Source organism: Salvia splendens, chromosome 5 (assembly GCF_004379255.2).
Source record: "Salvia splendens isolate huo1 chromosome 5, SspV2, whole genome shotgun sequence".
NCBI classification, from domain to species: domain Eukaryota; kingdom Viridiplantae; phylum Streptophyta; class Magnoliopsida; order Lamiales; family Lamiaceae; genus Salvia; species Salvia splendens.
The window spans coordinates 14201673-14216656 of record NC_056036.1 but is presented as its reverse complement, the minus strand read 5'-3'; the positions used below and the strand labels follow the sequence as shown (position 1 = coordinate 14216656).

Here is a 14984-nt window from a genome sequence, read left to right as displayed (position 1 = left end):
TATGATAGAATAATCGAATATAAATAGGAAAATATAGTAAACAAAAATTTAATTAATAGGAGTACCAATTTAAATTCACCAACAACCGACTGACATTATTATTGAGAAGTGGACCATATTGTAATTTGGAGCATTCAGAACCCTTGGAATTCGAAAATGCAAAAAATGCATAAAGATTTCATGCCAAATAAAATATGCAACAAAACTGTTGCCAGAAAATGAAAAAATAATAATTATTTAAATTATGAAATTGAAGTATAATTTTGATCAGTTTTATAATATTGAAATTTAAATATTAAATCATGGAAGTTTAAGTTTTTCTCATTAATTTCATATATGAATAAATAAACGTCTTTCAAGCAGTGAGTTACTCATTTCAGAAGAGAGAGCAAAAGAAGAGTGCCTTTTGAAAGATCATCCATTCCCTTGTGAGGAATCATGGAATCCAAAGCTGTGATCAATACTAAGTCTAAAGAAAGGGGCGTGTTGCAAAGCCCAGAGCTATACAATGTATGCACTTTTTAATCCTTCACCTTCACTACAAAAATACTACTACTAGCTAGTAATGTTTATTTTGTATGTTACCACTAAAACTGATTATGTTTTGTTTATGTAATATTCAAAGTACATCATGAATACTAGTGTGTATCCACGAGAACACGAGTGTCTCAAGGAGCTCAGAGCTATCACATCCACTCAGCCAAGGTAATATATTTTCTTCATCTAAAATTGTAACTAGAAATAGAAACATTCTATGACTGTTAGTATTATTTGGTGTTGACATGAAATCAACTAATTAGTTTTTTCATGTCCAACATTGACGAGGAGTATCTTCTCTTTTTTCCCCTTCAAATTAAAGGGCTGTGATGGGTACATCACCTGATGTGGGACAGTTTATGGACTTGCTTCTAACAACAATCAATGTGAAAAAGACAATTGAAATTGGAGTGTTTACTGGATATTCCCTTCTTCAAACTGCCCTCGCAATTCCAGACGATGGAAAGGTTGTTTGTTACTAGTACATTTTTTTAACTCCATATTTATTTATTTATTTGTTAAGAATGTGGGTGTAGATCACAGCCATAGACGTGAACCGGAGCTCGTATGAGATGGGATTACCTATGATTGAAAAGGCAGGGGTGAAGCACAAGATCAACTTCATCGAATCTGAGGCTCTTCCGGTTCTTGATGAGTTACTAAAAGATGTAAATAGAGGATGATAAGTATTTTTTTGTTTCTTTAGTAAGAGAGGAGACATTGGCAATGCTAACCAAATAAAGTTTTGGATGCAGGCAGAGAATAAGGGGACGTTTGACTTTGCGTTTGTTGATGCTGATAAAGACAACTATGCAAATTACCATGAGAGATTGATGGAGCTTCTGAAACCCGGAGGTATAGCTATTTACGATAACACCCTCTGGGGAGGGACGGTGGCAATGGATGAAGAGAGTTCAGTTCGGCTGAGATCAAAGCCTGCGAGGAAGAATTTGATAGCGTTTAACAAGTACATTGCAGGTGATGCTAGAGTGCAGATTTCTCAAATCCCTCTTGGTGATGGGATCACTCTCTGTCGCCGTAACTGAAACACCACCAATGATCCTCATTAAGCAACTTACTATTTTGTTGGAATAAATTTTTAAATAAATTGCTGCAAATTGTTAGATGTTTGTTTAAGTCATTTCACAAGGTTTGCTGTGGGATGATATGATATTGTTGAATTCTCCCTACTTGTTTACTTTTTTTAGTTCCGTTTATTTATCACCTTTTTTCTTTTAAAAGACTATTGTGTATTAAATTATTTATCGTCTACTATCAACACTATTTTTGCAAATGAGAAAAGTTAAACTCACATTTCATTAAACTTTTCTCAGTGAGAAAGTACTATTTTCCTAAACTCCCAAATCCCTCTCTATTTCTCATGCTTCATATTTTTGTGTATCATCATTTATCAACAATAACACGGATAATCACCCTCCTTAGCCCTTCCTGCGAATGGTTCCTCTCCGATGATTCGATGGTGGGTGACGTTTTTGTTGGAATCGTGCTTGGTCAAATGATTTTTGTCTAATAATATTCATTATTACAAGACATTTAATTTTGTGAAATTAAATGCAATAGCGTCGATCTACGTTTCGAGTAGATGACCGTAGTATATTCATTTTCTCAAATCCGATTCCCGGTGAGTGAGAAATAATATATTAAAGTTGGTCACAATAAAACTAGAAATGAGCTATGTGAAAAGACTAAGGCTATGTTTGGTTGGCGGGAAAGTAAAGTTGGCAAGGAAAATGATTCCTGGGAAAAAATGAATCCCGGGAATATGATTTCTAATAACTTTACTTTCCCGTGTTTGGAAAATATCAAGATTTGAAAGTATATATTTGATTTAAATACTAAACTTAAAATATACTTATAATTTTTATTTATAAAAAATAATAATACATATTATTTAATAAATTATTAATTACAAATGATAATAATTATATTATTTTATTTATTATTACGATGGATAGTTTAAATATGGATTATACATCATAATATATAATAATATAATAATATATAAGATTATTATTATTATTATTATCATTATATTTACTTAATTTTTAATTGAATAAATTTTATAATTTAAAATTTCACTACAATTTTATTGTTAATTACTAATTTATAAATTAATAATTATTATATTATTATATAATTATAATTATATATAATTATTTAATAAATTATTATTATTATGATGATAATAAAAATAAATATTAATAATATAGTTATAATTATGATAATTTGAATTATAGTTATTTATTATCCTGAAATTAAGTATGGTTTATACTTTTAAATTATTTTTAAAATACTATAAATAATAATAATAATAATAATAATAATAATAATGATAATGATGATAATACTAATAATAATAATAATAATAATAATAATAATAATAATAAACTGTACTATATTGCATTAAATATGTAAGAATCCTAAAACTGGGAAAAAGAATACCTAAGAAAAGTTAGGATTCAGAATCCTGGAAAGTTGTACTAACTTTCCTTGTTTCATGATTTTGATTACTTTCCCAGTTTGATTAAAAACGGAAACAAACACAAGAATTTAAAATTTAAGGAATCAGATTACTTTCCCAGACATAATCCTGACAACCAAACATGACCTAAGGGATTAATTAACTAAGTGTTAATTATTCCACATCGGGGATGATAGACTTCTTTGATGAAGTATTTAATTAGATGAATTATTATGTGTAATAATTATCGTGGAATAAGACGGGTGACAGAACCCACACGCGCGCGCCGCCGCCGCCCGCCCGCGAGCCGCGAGCCGCGCATCGTGACCTGTGTCCCGTGTCCCTTGCCCCGTGCCCCGGGTGCCTTGGATCTTGGCAATTGGTCTTTGGGTGGTCTTTGGAGCTGGTCGTTGAGCGTGGTTCGAGCCCCGCTTGTTCTTTTTAGACCACCCCAAACTCCACGCTATCCCCGACGGGTCTGGTCCACGTCATGGTCCCGCTGGACCCCGACGCATGACGGGAGACAAAAGGTTCCCGCTGGACCCCGATGCATGACGGGAGACAAAAGGTCCCCGCTGGACCCCGACTCACAACGGGAGTCAAAAGGTCCCCGCTGGACCCCGACGCATAACGGGAGATAAAAGGTCCCCGATGGACCCCGACGGTCCATGGTGTATCCCGTCGTGTAGCATGTCCAGGTGCATCGTGTCTCTTCAGTTCCCATTGGCTAGTGCACCAGTCAATAACCCCCGGCGGTTACGGTCAAGCCATCATGGCACACATAATGGCTGTTGACTCCATCAATGCTTTGCAGGTGGACTTGGCCTATAAATAGGCATGCATCCATTGCATTCTAGACATAGAATACACAAGCATTCCTGCATACACGCTCTCTCCTTCTCTGCATATCTTCCTGTCGAAGCTCTGCCTCCGCTTTACTCCCGTTCACCGGAGCTCTGTTGCTAGCGGTGCTGCTACTTCAGAGACGAAGCCGTTTTATCTTTGGGGACGACACGCCAAACTGAGAGCACTACCGGGGCATATCGTCTTGCGGAAAGAGGACTCCTCGACTCGGCTTACCGCTTTCCACAGATATTTTTCCGTGTAATTGTTTCAGTTTTTCCGTGTAATTTTCCTTTGTTAATTCTCATTGTAATTTTCGCCCGGCAAGACTTGTATCTCATTTCGACAACAATCGCAAGACGAGATATTCTTGCCACTAAAGGACTTTACACACACCAACTAAACTGAAATCAACACCTTTGCTTGGAGATGTCGACTGACCCGTCTACCGCCGCTGCCACCGTTCCATCCACCATGTCCCCCGTCGCTCCCGTCAACACGTCGTCGGACATAACGATGATTCCGACTCCTGGCTTCTCAACCTCTTCATCAACAACCCCTTGGGTGTTTGACAACCCATTTGGGACGGTTTCTGGATTCACCTCGAGTGGGTCGGTCGGTTCCACTTTCAGTGGTTCCATTGGATCCTTCATTAGGTCAAGTGTCGGGGCCTTCGTGCACGGCACGGGTGCTGGACCCTCTGGGGTCGGCACGGGTGCTGGACCCTTCGGGGTCGGCACGGGTGCTAGCTCCTTCGGGGCAGCACGGGTATTGGACCCTTCGGGGTCGGCACGGGTGTTGGACCCTTCGGGGTCGGCACGGGTGCTGGATCCTTCGGGGTCGGCACGGGTGCTGGATCCATTGGGGTCGGCACGGGTGCTGGATCCTTCGGTCGGCACGGTTACTGGATCCATTGGGGTCAGCACGGGTGTTGTATCCATCGGGGTCGGCACGGGAGCTGGATCCTTCGGGGTCGGGACAAATGTGGGGGCCTCCATGCTCCACGCAACTGTGGGGGGTACTGTGCCCCAACCAATTGTTAGCTCCTACGGGGGCAACAGATTTGGTCCATTCCATGGGACAAGCTCGGCACCAATGGCACCAAGGATGATGCCACCCGCTGAGAAGCCGTCGAAGTTCACTGGAATGGATTTCAAGAGATGGCAACAGAAAATGTTGTTCTACCTAACAACGTTGGGCGTCGTTAACTTCCTCAAGGAAAACGAGCCAACCCCGCCAAGCGAGGATGAGGCATGTGTCGAGATGTACGTTGAGTATGACGCTTGGCGCAAAGGAGACTATCTTTGTAAAAACTTTATTTTAAGTGCTTTAGATGATAGTCTCTATAACGTGTATTGTACTATTCCCACATCAAAACAAGTGTGGGAAATGCTTGATAAGAAGTACCGTAGTGATGATGCGGGTACTAAGAAATTTGTAATAGCTAAGTACTTGGACTACAAAATGGTCGACTCCCGACCAATCATGGACCAAGTGCAAGAGTTCCAGCTCATTATCCACGACCTCGCCGCCGAGGGAATGGCCCTGCCTGAAGCTTTCACGGCGGGCACGGTCATTGAAAAACTTCCACCCGGCTGGAAGGACTTCAAGAGCTACCTTAAGCACAAGCGAAAGGAGATGAATCTTGAAGACTTGATCGTAAAGTTGCGCATCGAGTCAGACGTGCGCAAACGCGATGGTTTAGCTAAGGGCCATGGCCCACCTGTTGCAAAGGCCAATCTGTTGGAGCGGGGCGGTCCCTCCAACAAACGCTCCCGTCCAATTGCAAAGGATAAGGGCAAGAAGAAGCAGCTTGCGAGGAAGGTTGAAGGCAACTGCTACAACTGTGGCAAACCTGACCACTTTTCCAAGGACTGCCGCAAGTTGTTGAAGAAGCCGGCTGCCCACGTTGTTGAAAAAGAATTCAAGGACTGGGATGAAAATGACCTTGTTGCTGTAGTCAAGGAAGAAGTCAACCTTGTTGATAACAAAGGTGGCTGGTATATCGACACTGGAGCTACTACCCACGTTTGTGCCGATAAGAGCAAGTTTGCCTCCTACACCGCTGTTGAAGGGAGGAAGATCAATATGGGGAATCAAGCCTCATCTCAAGTCCTCGACATTGGAGACGTGATTCTCATGATGACGTCCGGCGTCACCATCACTTTGAAGGATGTGCTGCACGTATCGGACATCCGGAAGAACCTAGTGTCAGGATCAATACTAGTGAATAAGGGGTTTAAACTTGTATTTGAATCTGATAGGTTTTCTTTGTACAAGTTTGGGAAGTCACTCGGAAAAGGTTTTGTAACCGACAGACTTTTCAAGCTTAGTGTAGATGTACGCCATGTCCCTAAGCCGTTGGCTAATAATAAGAATGCATCTACTTCTTCTTACTTGGCTGAGTGTTCTAACTTGTGACACAATAGATTGGGGACATGTAAATCAAAATGCCATTAAAAGATTAGTAAGTTTAGATTTACTAAAGGCAAATGAAGTAGAAACTCAAAACAAATGTGAAACTTGTCTTGAGGCAAAAATGACTAAGTTACCGTTTTATTCGGTTGAACGGAACACGAAACCCCTTGAATTAATTCACACGGACGTATGTGACTTAAAATTGGTGCAAACGAGAGGTGGTAAAAAAATACTTTATCACATTCATAGATGATTGCACAAGATATTGTTATGTCTATCTTTTAAGAAGTAAAGATGAAGCAATAGAAGCGTTCAAAAATTATAAGAACGAAGTCGAGAATCAACTTGGATGTAAAATCAAAATGATTCGAAGTGATAGAGGAGGTGAATACGTAGCCCCGTTTGAGGAATTATGCAACGCAAGTGGTATAATTCACCAAACGACTGCACCATATTCACCACAATCTAATGGTGTTGCAGAACGCAAGAATCGAACTCTCAAAGAGATGATGAATGCGTTACTGATCAGTTCGGGGATGCCCCAGAACATGTGGGGGGAAGCTGTTTTGACAGCCAACTACATCCTAAAAAAAATCCCACTCAAAGGTAAGGACGTTACTCCTTATGAGTTGTGGAAGGGAAGGAAACCATCCTACAAATACCTCAAAGTGTGGGGGTGTTTGGCTAAGGTGATGGTTCCTCCGCCCAAAGAAGTTACAATCGGTCCTAAAACGGTTGACTGCATCTTCATTGGGTATGCACTTAATAGTAGTGCATATCGATTTGTTGTCCACAAGTCTGAAATATCGACTGTGACCGTGGGAACAACAATCGAGTCAAGAAATGTTGTATTTCTTGAAAACATATTTCCTCGCAAACACAAGGAAAATATTGTACCCAATTCTGAGACGAGAATTGAGGATGAAGCCACTAGTTCTAAATCAGCGGATGAAGAGCCAGAATCGTGCAAACGAACAAGGCCTGATCCAAACGATGCGGTACCAAGACGTGGTAGCAGGGTCAGAACACCAAAGACATTTGGTCCTGACTACATTGCATTCATGTTGGATGAAGAACCAACATCGATAAAAGTAGCATTTGTTGGCCCAGACGGGTTGCATTGGAAAGAAGTTGTTCAAAGCGAAATTGAGTCAATTTTGCTAAACCACACGTGGGTGTTGGTTAATCTACCTGAAAGTGCTAAACCTTTAGGATGCAAATGGGTCCTTAAAAGAAAGTTTAAGGCCGATGGAACAGTGGACAAGTATAAAGCTCGACTGGTAGTCAAAGGCTTTAAACAAAAGGAAGGGTACGATTTCTTCGATACATACTCACCTGTAACGAGGATTACATCAATTCGAGTGCTTCTCGCGATTGCTGCTGTGCACAATCTTGAGATTCATCAAATGGATGTTAAGACTGCGTTTCTAAATGGTGACCTTGAAGATGAAATCTATATGGAACAACCTGAAGGTTTTGTAGTACCTGGACAAGAGAAAAAGGTATGCAAGCTGGTTAAATCCCTCTATGGATTGAAACAAGCGCCATTGCAGTGACACTTGAAATTTGATAACGTGATGTTATCAAATGGATTTAAAATCAACGAATGTGACAAATGTGTCTACATTAAGAACACTGATAATGAATACGTTATAGTGTGTCTCTACGTTGATGATATGTTAATCATGGGTAGTAACACCCAAGTGATTAACGACACGAAAGCCATGTTAAAGAAAAACTTCGACGTGAAGGATATGGGTCTAGCCGATGTAATTATTGGAATGAAAACTCTAAGAACATCCGAAGGAATCACCTTAACACAATCTCATTATGTTGAGAAAGTATTAAAGAGATTCAATGTCTATGATGACATCCCGGCTAAGACGCCTATAGAGCTCAATGTTCACTTGAGCAAGAACAAGGGTGAGTGATAAGGCTAATTTCATGCATAGGTCTACGGCTTTAATTCGTGAAATTTCTGGGTCTAACACGCGTTTTAAGCCAGGTGTGTGAAGATTTTCGCCAGGTCCAGCAAAGAAGGGAGACAGTTGCGTGGACCTAGGAAGAAGGCGAAAGAGTGGACATTATGAGGAAAATTGCTCGACGGAGGAAGCCTCGGAGTTGAAGGGTAGAATAGAGATTTCTATGAAGACTCTAGAAGGTTATGTCCGCGTCTATAAAAGAGAGAAGCATGCACGCTGGAGGGATCTTCTCGGTTGGAGACCTCGCCAACAGCTTGTAGCTTAGTCCACTTTTCTTCACACACTTGGGTTCTTTCGTGGGAAATTCATGGCATACTTAGGGTTCACTTCTAGCTTACACACTTTTCGATCTGGTGGTAACACCGTCCTACTTGAGGGCGAAGAAACAATTTATTTTCTGTTACGTTTCTGCTGAATTCGCCGAGCTTCGCTGTTGGAGGCTCGGACCTCTTTGTTTTCTGGATATTCTCTGTGTTTATGCAAGTTTCGTTTTAGTTTATGCCGACTGTGTTGATCTTTGTGTGTCGATTATGTTTACTTGAATTCTGAGTTGGATTGTTGGAGTTGGTTGTTTTCTAGATTATCGCAGGTTTGTGGTTGGATCTGGGAGAATGAAGTTTGTTTGTGGATGAATCGGGTTCTTAACTTGTTGATGTCGTAGGGTTGTCTGTGATTGTTGGGATCTGGAGTTGATTTGAGTAGATCTGTGAGAATCGGAGCTATGGAGTTGATTGTGCTGGGTGTTGAGTTCGGATGTCTTGGATCCGGAGTGGATTAAGCATTCGACGTGAATCTGAGTCGTGTTGGTTTAATTTTATGCCTAGCTTACCTGTTTTCGTTTCATTTCGTTCAGTTTATGTAGATCTGATGTACTTCCGATTCGTAGCGAGTTTCCGGCGTCCCGATCTCTATATTCTGTTCGAATCTAGGAGTATGCTCTGTTTTCTTCATTTACGTTTCTGAGTTGGATAGGAAATTGCATGAGTTTGTTAGTTGCAGCTTTTACCGTACTTACCTTATTTGAATGTCCTGGTCCCCACTTTTTAATTCTTCCTGCCTAGTCATATTTAGATAATCATTTACACGGTCTAGCGAGCTATTGTTTCTTTCGGTGTTGATGTCTGATTTTACAAGTATTCTGTTTCTTAGTTCTAGCATTTAAATTCCGTGCCTAGGTCTAGTGGTAGTTGTTATAAACCTCAACCCTTTGCGTGGCAGCAGCCGCTTGTTTCCAAAGTCTCTAAACACTACTCACGAATCCATCTTCGTGGGATCGACCCCACTTCCCTATACTAATTTAATAGTAATTTGGGTTGAGGGATTAATTTTTGAAGGAGAGTCGACCGTGTCCAACGACAATAACACTCTGTGTTCCTTGGGTTCCTGGACCTAGTGATCCAGTGGATTTAAGAAGCGCGGTGTCTTGACTGAGCACTTGTATTAGTGTTCCCTGTAAGCACACGAAACACACACGATCCGATTCAGCTCTTCCTCACTTCAAAATGGCGCCGTTGCCGGGGATGGATGGCGTGCTTAGTGTTAGTGTTCAGAGTCTGTGGTGTAAATAGTTTTGATTTATTTTCTTTCTCTTTTGTTTGTAGTTTATGAGCAGAGGCTCAGGATCTACCTACTGGAGCAACTCGTCTGGGAGGAAGTACGGCCAGTTTACTCGGCAGATTAAGGATACAACCTCTACTGTGACCACCAGACCAGGGTTCACCACAGGAGATCCGTTCCCGAGTGAATCAACTAGCGACGAATCTTAGACGTCGTAAGGACGCGAAGATGCAGAATCCCCACCCGAATCAGAAACGGAGTCAGAATCAGGGGAAGCAGAGGAAATAGTCATGGCGCAGGTAGTACATCCAGATCCAGAGATCGGTTCTCTCACTGCCCATTTAGATGGAGAACCAGCTCAAGCTATAGTGATGAATCCACGCCAGAGGACTATTGAGATCAAGACAAACGTGCTCGGGATCTTGCCGACGTTCTCTAGGCGTAGAAATGAGTGTCCGTATGAGTTCTTAAATGAATTCAGCAAGTTGTGTGGTATTCAGAAAAGGCCGAATGATGCAACAGATGAGGATTATCGCCTACGTGCGATTCCGTTTACCTTGAAAGGGGAAGCTAACACGTGGTTATTAAGGTTACCCCCGGATTCTATTCGCACATGGAGGGATTTCAAATTGGAATTCCTAGATTATTTCTTCCCATCCAACAAGACGAATGCACTGAAGAAAGAAATATTAGAGTGTAAGCAGGATTACGACGAATCCTTGAGTCAGTATTGGTCAAGATTTAAGGGGTTGTTGGATGCATGCCCAAACCACCGAATGATAGAGGCAGAGACCTACTCTCTGTTTTACGAAGGAGCGACTCCTGAGTAAAAGGATTTAATGAATTCCTCGAGTGGGGGGAATTTCACAAGAAAGAGGAGAAGTGAAGCAAGGGAAATTCTGGGAAAATTGATCGACGCTAAGAAGGCGTACGATAACCCTAGGAATGCTGTGAGAAGAGGGTCGGTGCATGCCGTAAGAGAGCAAGAAGACGATAAAGTGGAGGCAAGGATTGATAGGCTCGAGAAGGCTCTTTTGAACGCGATTGAGAAAACGAATCCACTGACTTCGCAAGGGAAGGAGAAATCTCCGGGTCCAGGAGATAGTCAAATTCAGCAATATTACGGGACCCAAGAAGGAGATTATCAGGCCCAGGTCAATGCAATGGGTAGTTGGAATCCCGATGGAAGCTGGAATCCAAGAAGACAGAGAGATGCACCTTGGCGGAATCATCCGAATTTCAGATGGACTGACAATGAGCAGAATCAGCCAGCACCACAACAAAGTCAGTAGTTTGCACCTCAGCCCGAAAGGCAAGATAACTGGTCAGGAAGGAATCAAGAGGGGCAGGGCAGCTGGATCAATCGGAACCAAGGAGACCACTCAAGCTGGGGGAACAGAAATCAGAATAATCAAGGGAACTCTTATGTGCCACCGCACCAAAGGAATTTTCAGAATAATTACCATGGCCAAGGAAATCAATACAACAACTCTTCAGGCGGTCAAGGGAACGCTCGTCAGAATCAAGCGAGTGGACCGACGCTGAGTATAGGGCCAGGGCCAGGGCCCACTCAACCACAAAAGTCACCAAAGAGTATCGATGATATGGTGCACGACCTCGTCAGTTCTCAGCAACATATGCAAAGCAACCTGCAATCGAACAATGACGTAGTGCATAAGCTTCAAGATGCTCAACAGGAGCAAAAGGCAGCCATGGATATGCTGGCTAAACAATTGTCCCAGATAGCCACTGCTTTGAGTGATATGAGAGGAAACGAGGGAAAGATTCCCGCCTCAGTAAGGCCACCAGATAGGGCGAATATAAGTCAGGTTACCTTGAGATCCGGGAAGGCATATGATGGGCCAGTGGTGAGAACGAAGGAAGCGATAAGCCCCAAGGAAGGTAAGGAAGAAGATACTATTCCTAGGTCTGGGGACTTGGAAGGAGAAAGTTCTTTGGTCAAGGATGACCTTAAGATAGGAGATTTGGAGAAACCCTTGCTTAAGTCAACTGAGCCATTCTTCCTCGATCCAGAGCCAGTATTTGAGAACAAGGCAGAAAGGGAGGAGACTGGAGAATTCTCAGCTGACAGTTCTACAGGAGCAGGAAAACGATTGAAGTCTTTCCCGAGCCGGGGGGAGCCAAGAAGAAGAAAGAAGAGCCGGTGGATTTCATGGACATTTTTGGGAAACTAGACATTAATCTATCATTCCTGCAGGCCTTGAAATTGCCGGTGTTTAGCAAGTTCATCAAGGAATTTATAGCTGAAAAGGCTAGACCCAGTGTATTTATTTTGATAGGCGAGAATGTCTCGGCAGTGATTCAAAAGCGGAGGATGCCTTCAAAATGCAATGATCCAGGTATGTTTACCTTACCCATCTCTATTGGTGACGTGAAAATTGAGCATGCTATGTGTGACTTAGGTGCGTCGATAAATGTGTTACCGCTATCTGTATACAAGAGGTTAGTAGGGGTAGGTATGGTGGACACGAAAGTTGTAATCCAATTGGCAGACAGGTCATGCATTTGTCCTGAAGGTGTGCTTGAGAATGTGATAGTAAAGGTACATGATTTCTTGTACCCAGCTGATTTCCATGTGATAAGGATGAGTGATAATGAGTCTGCAGAGTCTGGCGGAGTACTTCTAGGGAGACCTTTTCTACGGACTGCTAAAACTATCATTGATGTTTTTGACGGTACTATTTGCCTTGATTACAATGGGGAGAAATATACATTCAGCATAGATGAGGCAATGAAAAGACCTCTTGACGTTGAAAATTTGTATGCTATATATGTTATTAACCCCTTGGTCCAGGAATATCTTGAGACAGAGTTAATGCAGGAACAGATCGAGAATTTTGAGATGGGTCATGCCATTGATAGAGAAGTAGCCAGTTGGTGTCAAACAATGAACACAAATGAGTTATCAGATGAGGAACTAGCGGAAGCAATTCTGGAATTCTGTACAAGTCCGGAGCTAGTTAGGTCAAGGAAGACACCTTATGTGGCGAGCATGAACAGTTCTGCTGAGTCTAAGAAATGAATGACAACAGAAAAAAAATCCCTTGACCCAGGAACAAGATATCCCCAAGAAAGAATTAAAAACACTTCCACCGGGGATCAAGTATGCTTATCTGGAGGAGAACGAAAACTTCCCGGTGATTATTAACAGCAGCTTGACCGAGGGACAAGAAGAGGAACTGCTGAATGTAATTAGGAGAAACAAGAAAGCCATTGGGTGGACGCTCTCTGACTTGGTTGGAATCAGTCCAGATATGTGTATGCATCACATTCGTTTAGAAGAAGGAGCAAGGGCCTGTAGGGACCCGCAACGCAAGTTGAATCCGAACATGAGGGAAGAAGTGCTGAAGGAAGTATTGAAGCTGCTATCCCTAGGAATCATATATTCCATACCAGACAGTGAATGAGTTAGTCCTGTACATATGGTACCAAAGAAGTCAGGAATACAGGTAGTTAAGAACGATAAAAATGAGTTGGTCCCCACTCGACTTGTTACTGGGTGGAGGATGTGTATTGACTACCGGAAGCTGAACGAGGCTACTAAGAAGGATCACTTCCCGCTACCTTTCATTGATCAGATGTTGGAGAGGCTGGCAGGTAAGCAATATTTCTGTTTCCTGGACGGATATAGTGGATATTTTCAAATCTATGTGGATCCCGAGGATCAAGAGAAGACAACTTTCACGTGTCCCTTTGGAACGTACGCTTATAGGAGGATGCCGTTTGGTCTCTGCAATGCGCCAAGGACTTTCCAGCGGTGTATGATGAGCATTTTCTCGGATCTCCTAGAGGATTGCATCGAGATTTTTATGGACGACTTCACTGTGTACGGGAATTCATTTGACTCGTGTTTGGCGAGTTTGGATATAGTGCGAGGTGCCAGAAAAAGCATTTGGTTTTGAATTTCGAGAAATGCCACTTTATGGTCCTTGAAGGAATTGTCCTAGGGCATGTGGTATCAGAAAGAGGCATACAGGTAGATCAAGCAAAAATCGATGTCATCTCGAAACTGCCTTACCCGACGAATCAGAAGGAGGTAAGAGGATTCCTAGGGCATGCAGGATTTTATAGGAGGTTTATAAAGGATTTCGCAAAGATTGCTCAACCACTCACTCACTTATTGCATAACGATGTGGAGTTTGAGTTCGATGAGGAGTGCAAAAAGGCTTTTCAGTTGTTGAAAGATAGACTAGTATCTGCCCCCATTATTAGAGCGCCCAACTGGAATCTACCCTTTCAAATTATGTGTGACGCAAGCGACTATGCCGTGGGAGCAGTGCTAGGTCAAAGAATTGATGGAAAAAGCTATGTGATCTTTTATGCATCCAAAACACTGAATCAAGCTCAGAAGAATTATGACACCACCGAAAAAGAAATGCTGGCAGTGGTATACTCATTTGAGAAGTTTCGCCCGTATTTGCTGGGGTCGAAGGTGATCGTTTTCACGGACCATGCAGCTATTAAGTACTTGCTAGCAAAGAAGGAGTCTAAACCAAGATTAATCCGTTGGGTATTACTTTTACAAGAATTCGATTGGGAAGTTAAGGATAAGAAAGGAACTGAGAACAAGGTGGCTGACCACCTAAGTCGTATCTTTCAAGGAGAGACCGAGGAAGCAATTCCAGATGCATTCCCCGAGGAGCATTTGTATTATCTGGAAGAACTCCCTAGACCCATCAATTGGGAAAAGCTCATGGCATTAATAGGTCCAGGGGATGCCGAGAAAGGGAAATGTCAGACAAACACTGAGCCACGGTTCGCTGACCTGGAAAATTACTTAGTCACTGGAGAGGTACCCAGTTCCCAAGAAATCTCCCGGGCCCAGAAGATGAAATTGAAGAGTGAGGCCAAGTACTATTTCTGGGATGACCCGTATTTGTGACGAATGGGGGCCGACCAAGTTATCCGGAGGTGTATCCCAGAGTGGGAATAGAGGGATGTGCTGAACCATTGCCATGCCCTAGCGTGTGGAGGTTACTTTGGACCTAGGAAGACCGCAAGGAAGGTGTTGGACAGTGGGTTTTACTGGCCCACGTTGAATAAGGATGCTTTTGAATTCTGTCAGAACTGTGTGAGGTGTCAACAGACCGGGGGAATCTCCAGGAGGGACGAAATGCCACAAGTTCCAATAATTGTATGTGAGA

At 42.3% G+C, this 14984-nt stretch overlaps 1 protein-coding gene across 1 annotated transcript; it reads left to right on the top strand.

The window, feature by feature from the left end:
* Positions 1-383: 383 nt before the first annotated feature.
* On the top strand, positions 384-1727 carry LOC121802943 (probable caffeoyl-CoA O-methyltransferase At4g26220). Its single transcript, XM_042202637.1, has 5 exons — positions 384-510; positions 626-705; positions 860-1004; positions 1074-1205; positions 1293-1727. Exons 1-5 carry the CDS (start codon positions 439-441, stop codon positions 1581-1583), a joined length of 720 nt encoding a protein of 239 aa, XP_042058571.1. The 5' UTR covers positions 384-438; the 3' UTR covers positions 1584-1727.
* The last annotated feature ends 13257 nt before the right edge of the window (positions 1728-14984 follow it).

Bases quoted from the DNA above. Each gene is read 5' to 3' on its own strand.
- LOC121802943 (XM_042202637.1), top strand. From the start codon at position 439: ATGGAATCCAAAGCTGTGATCAATACTAAGTCTAAAGAAAGGGGCGTG. The intron at 1,005-1,073 runs GTTGTTTGTTAC...ATGTGGGTGTAG, and splicing joins CAATTCCAGACGATGGAAAG to ATCACAGCCATAGACGTGAA. The intron at 1,206-1,292 runs GTAAATAGAGGA...TTTTGGATGCAG, and splicing joins TTGATGAGTTACTAAAAGAT to GCAGAGAATAAGGGGACGTT.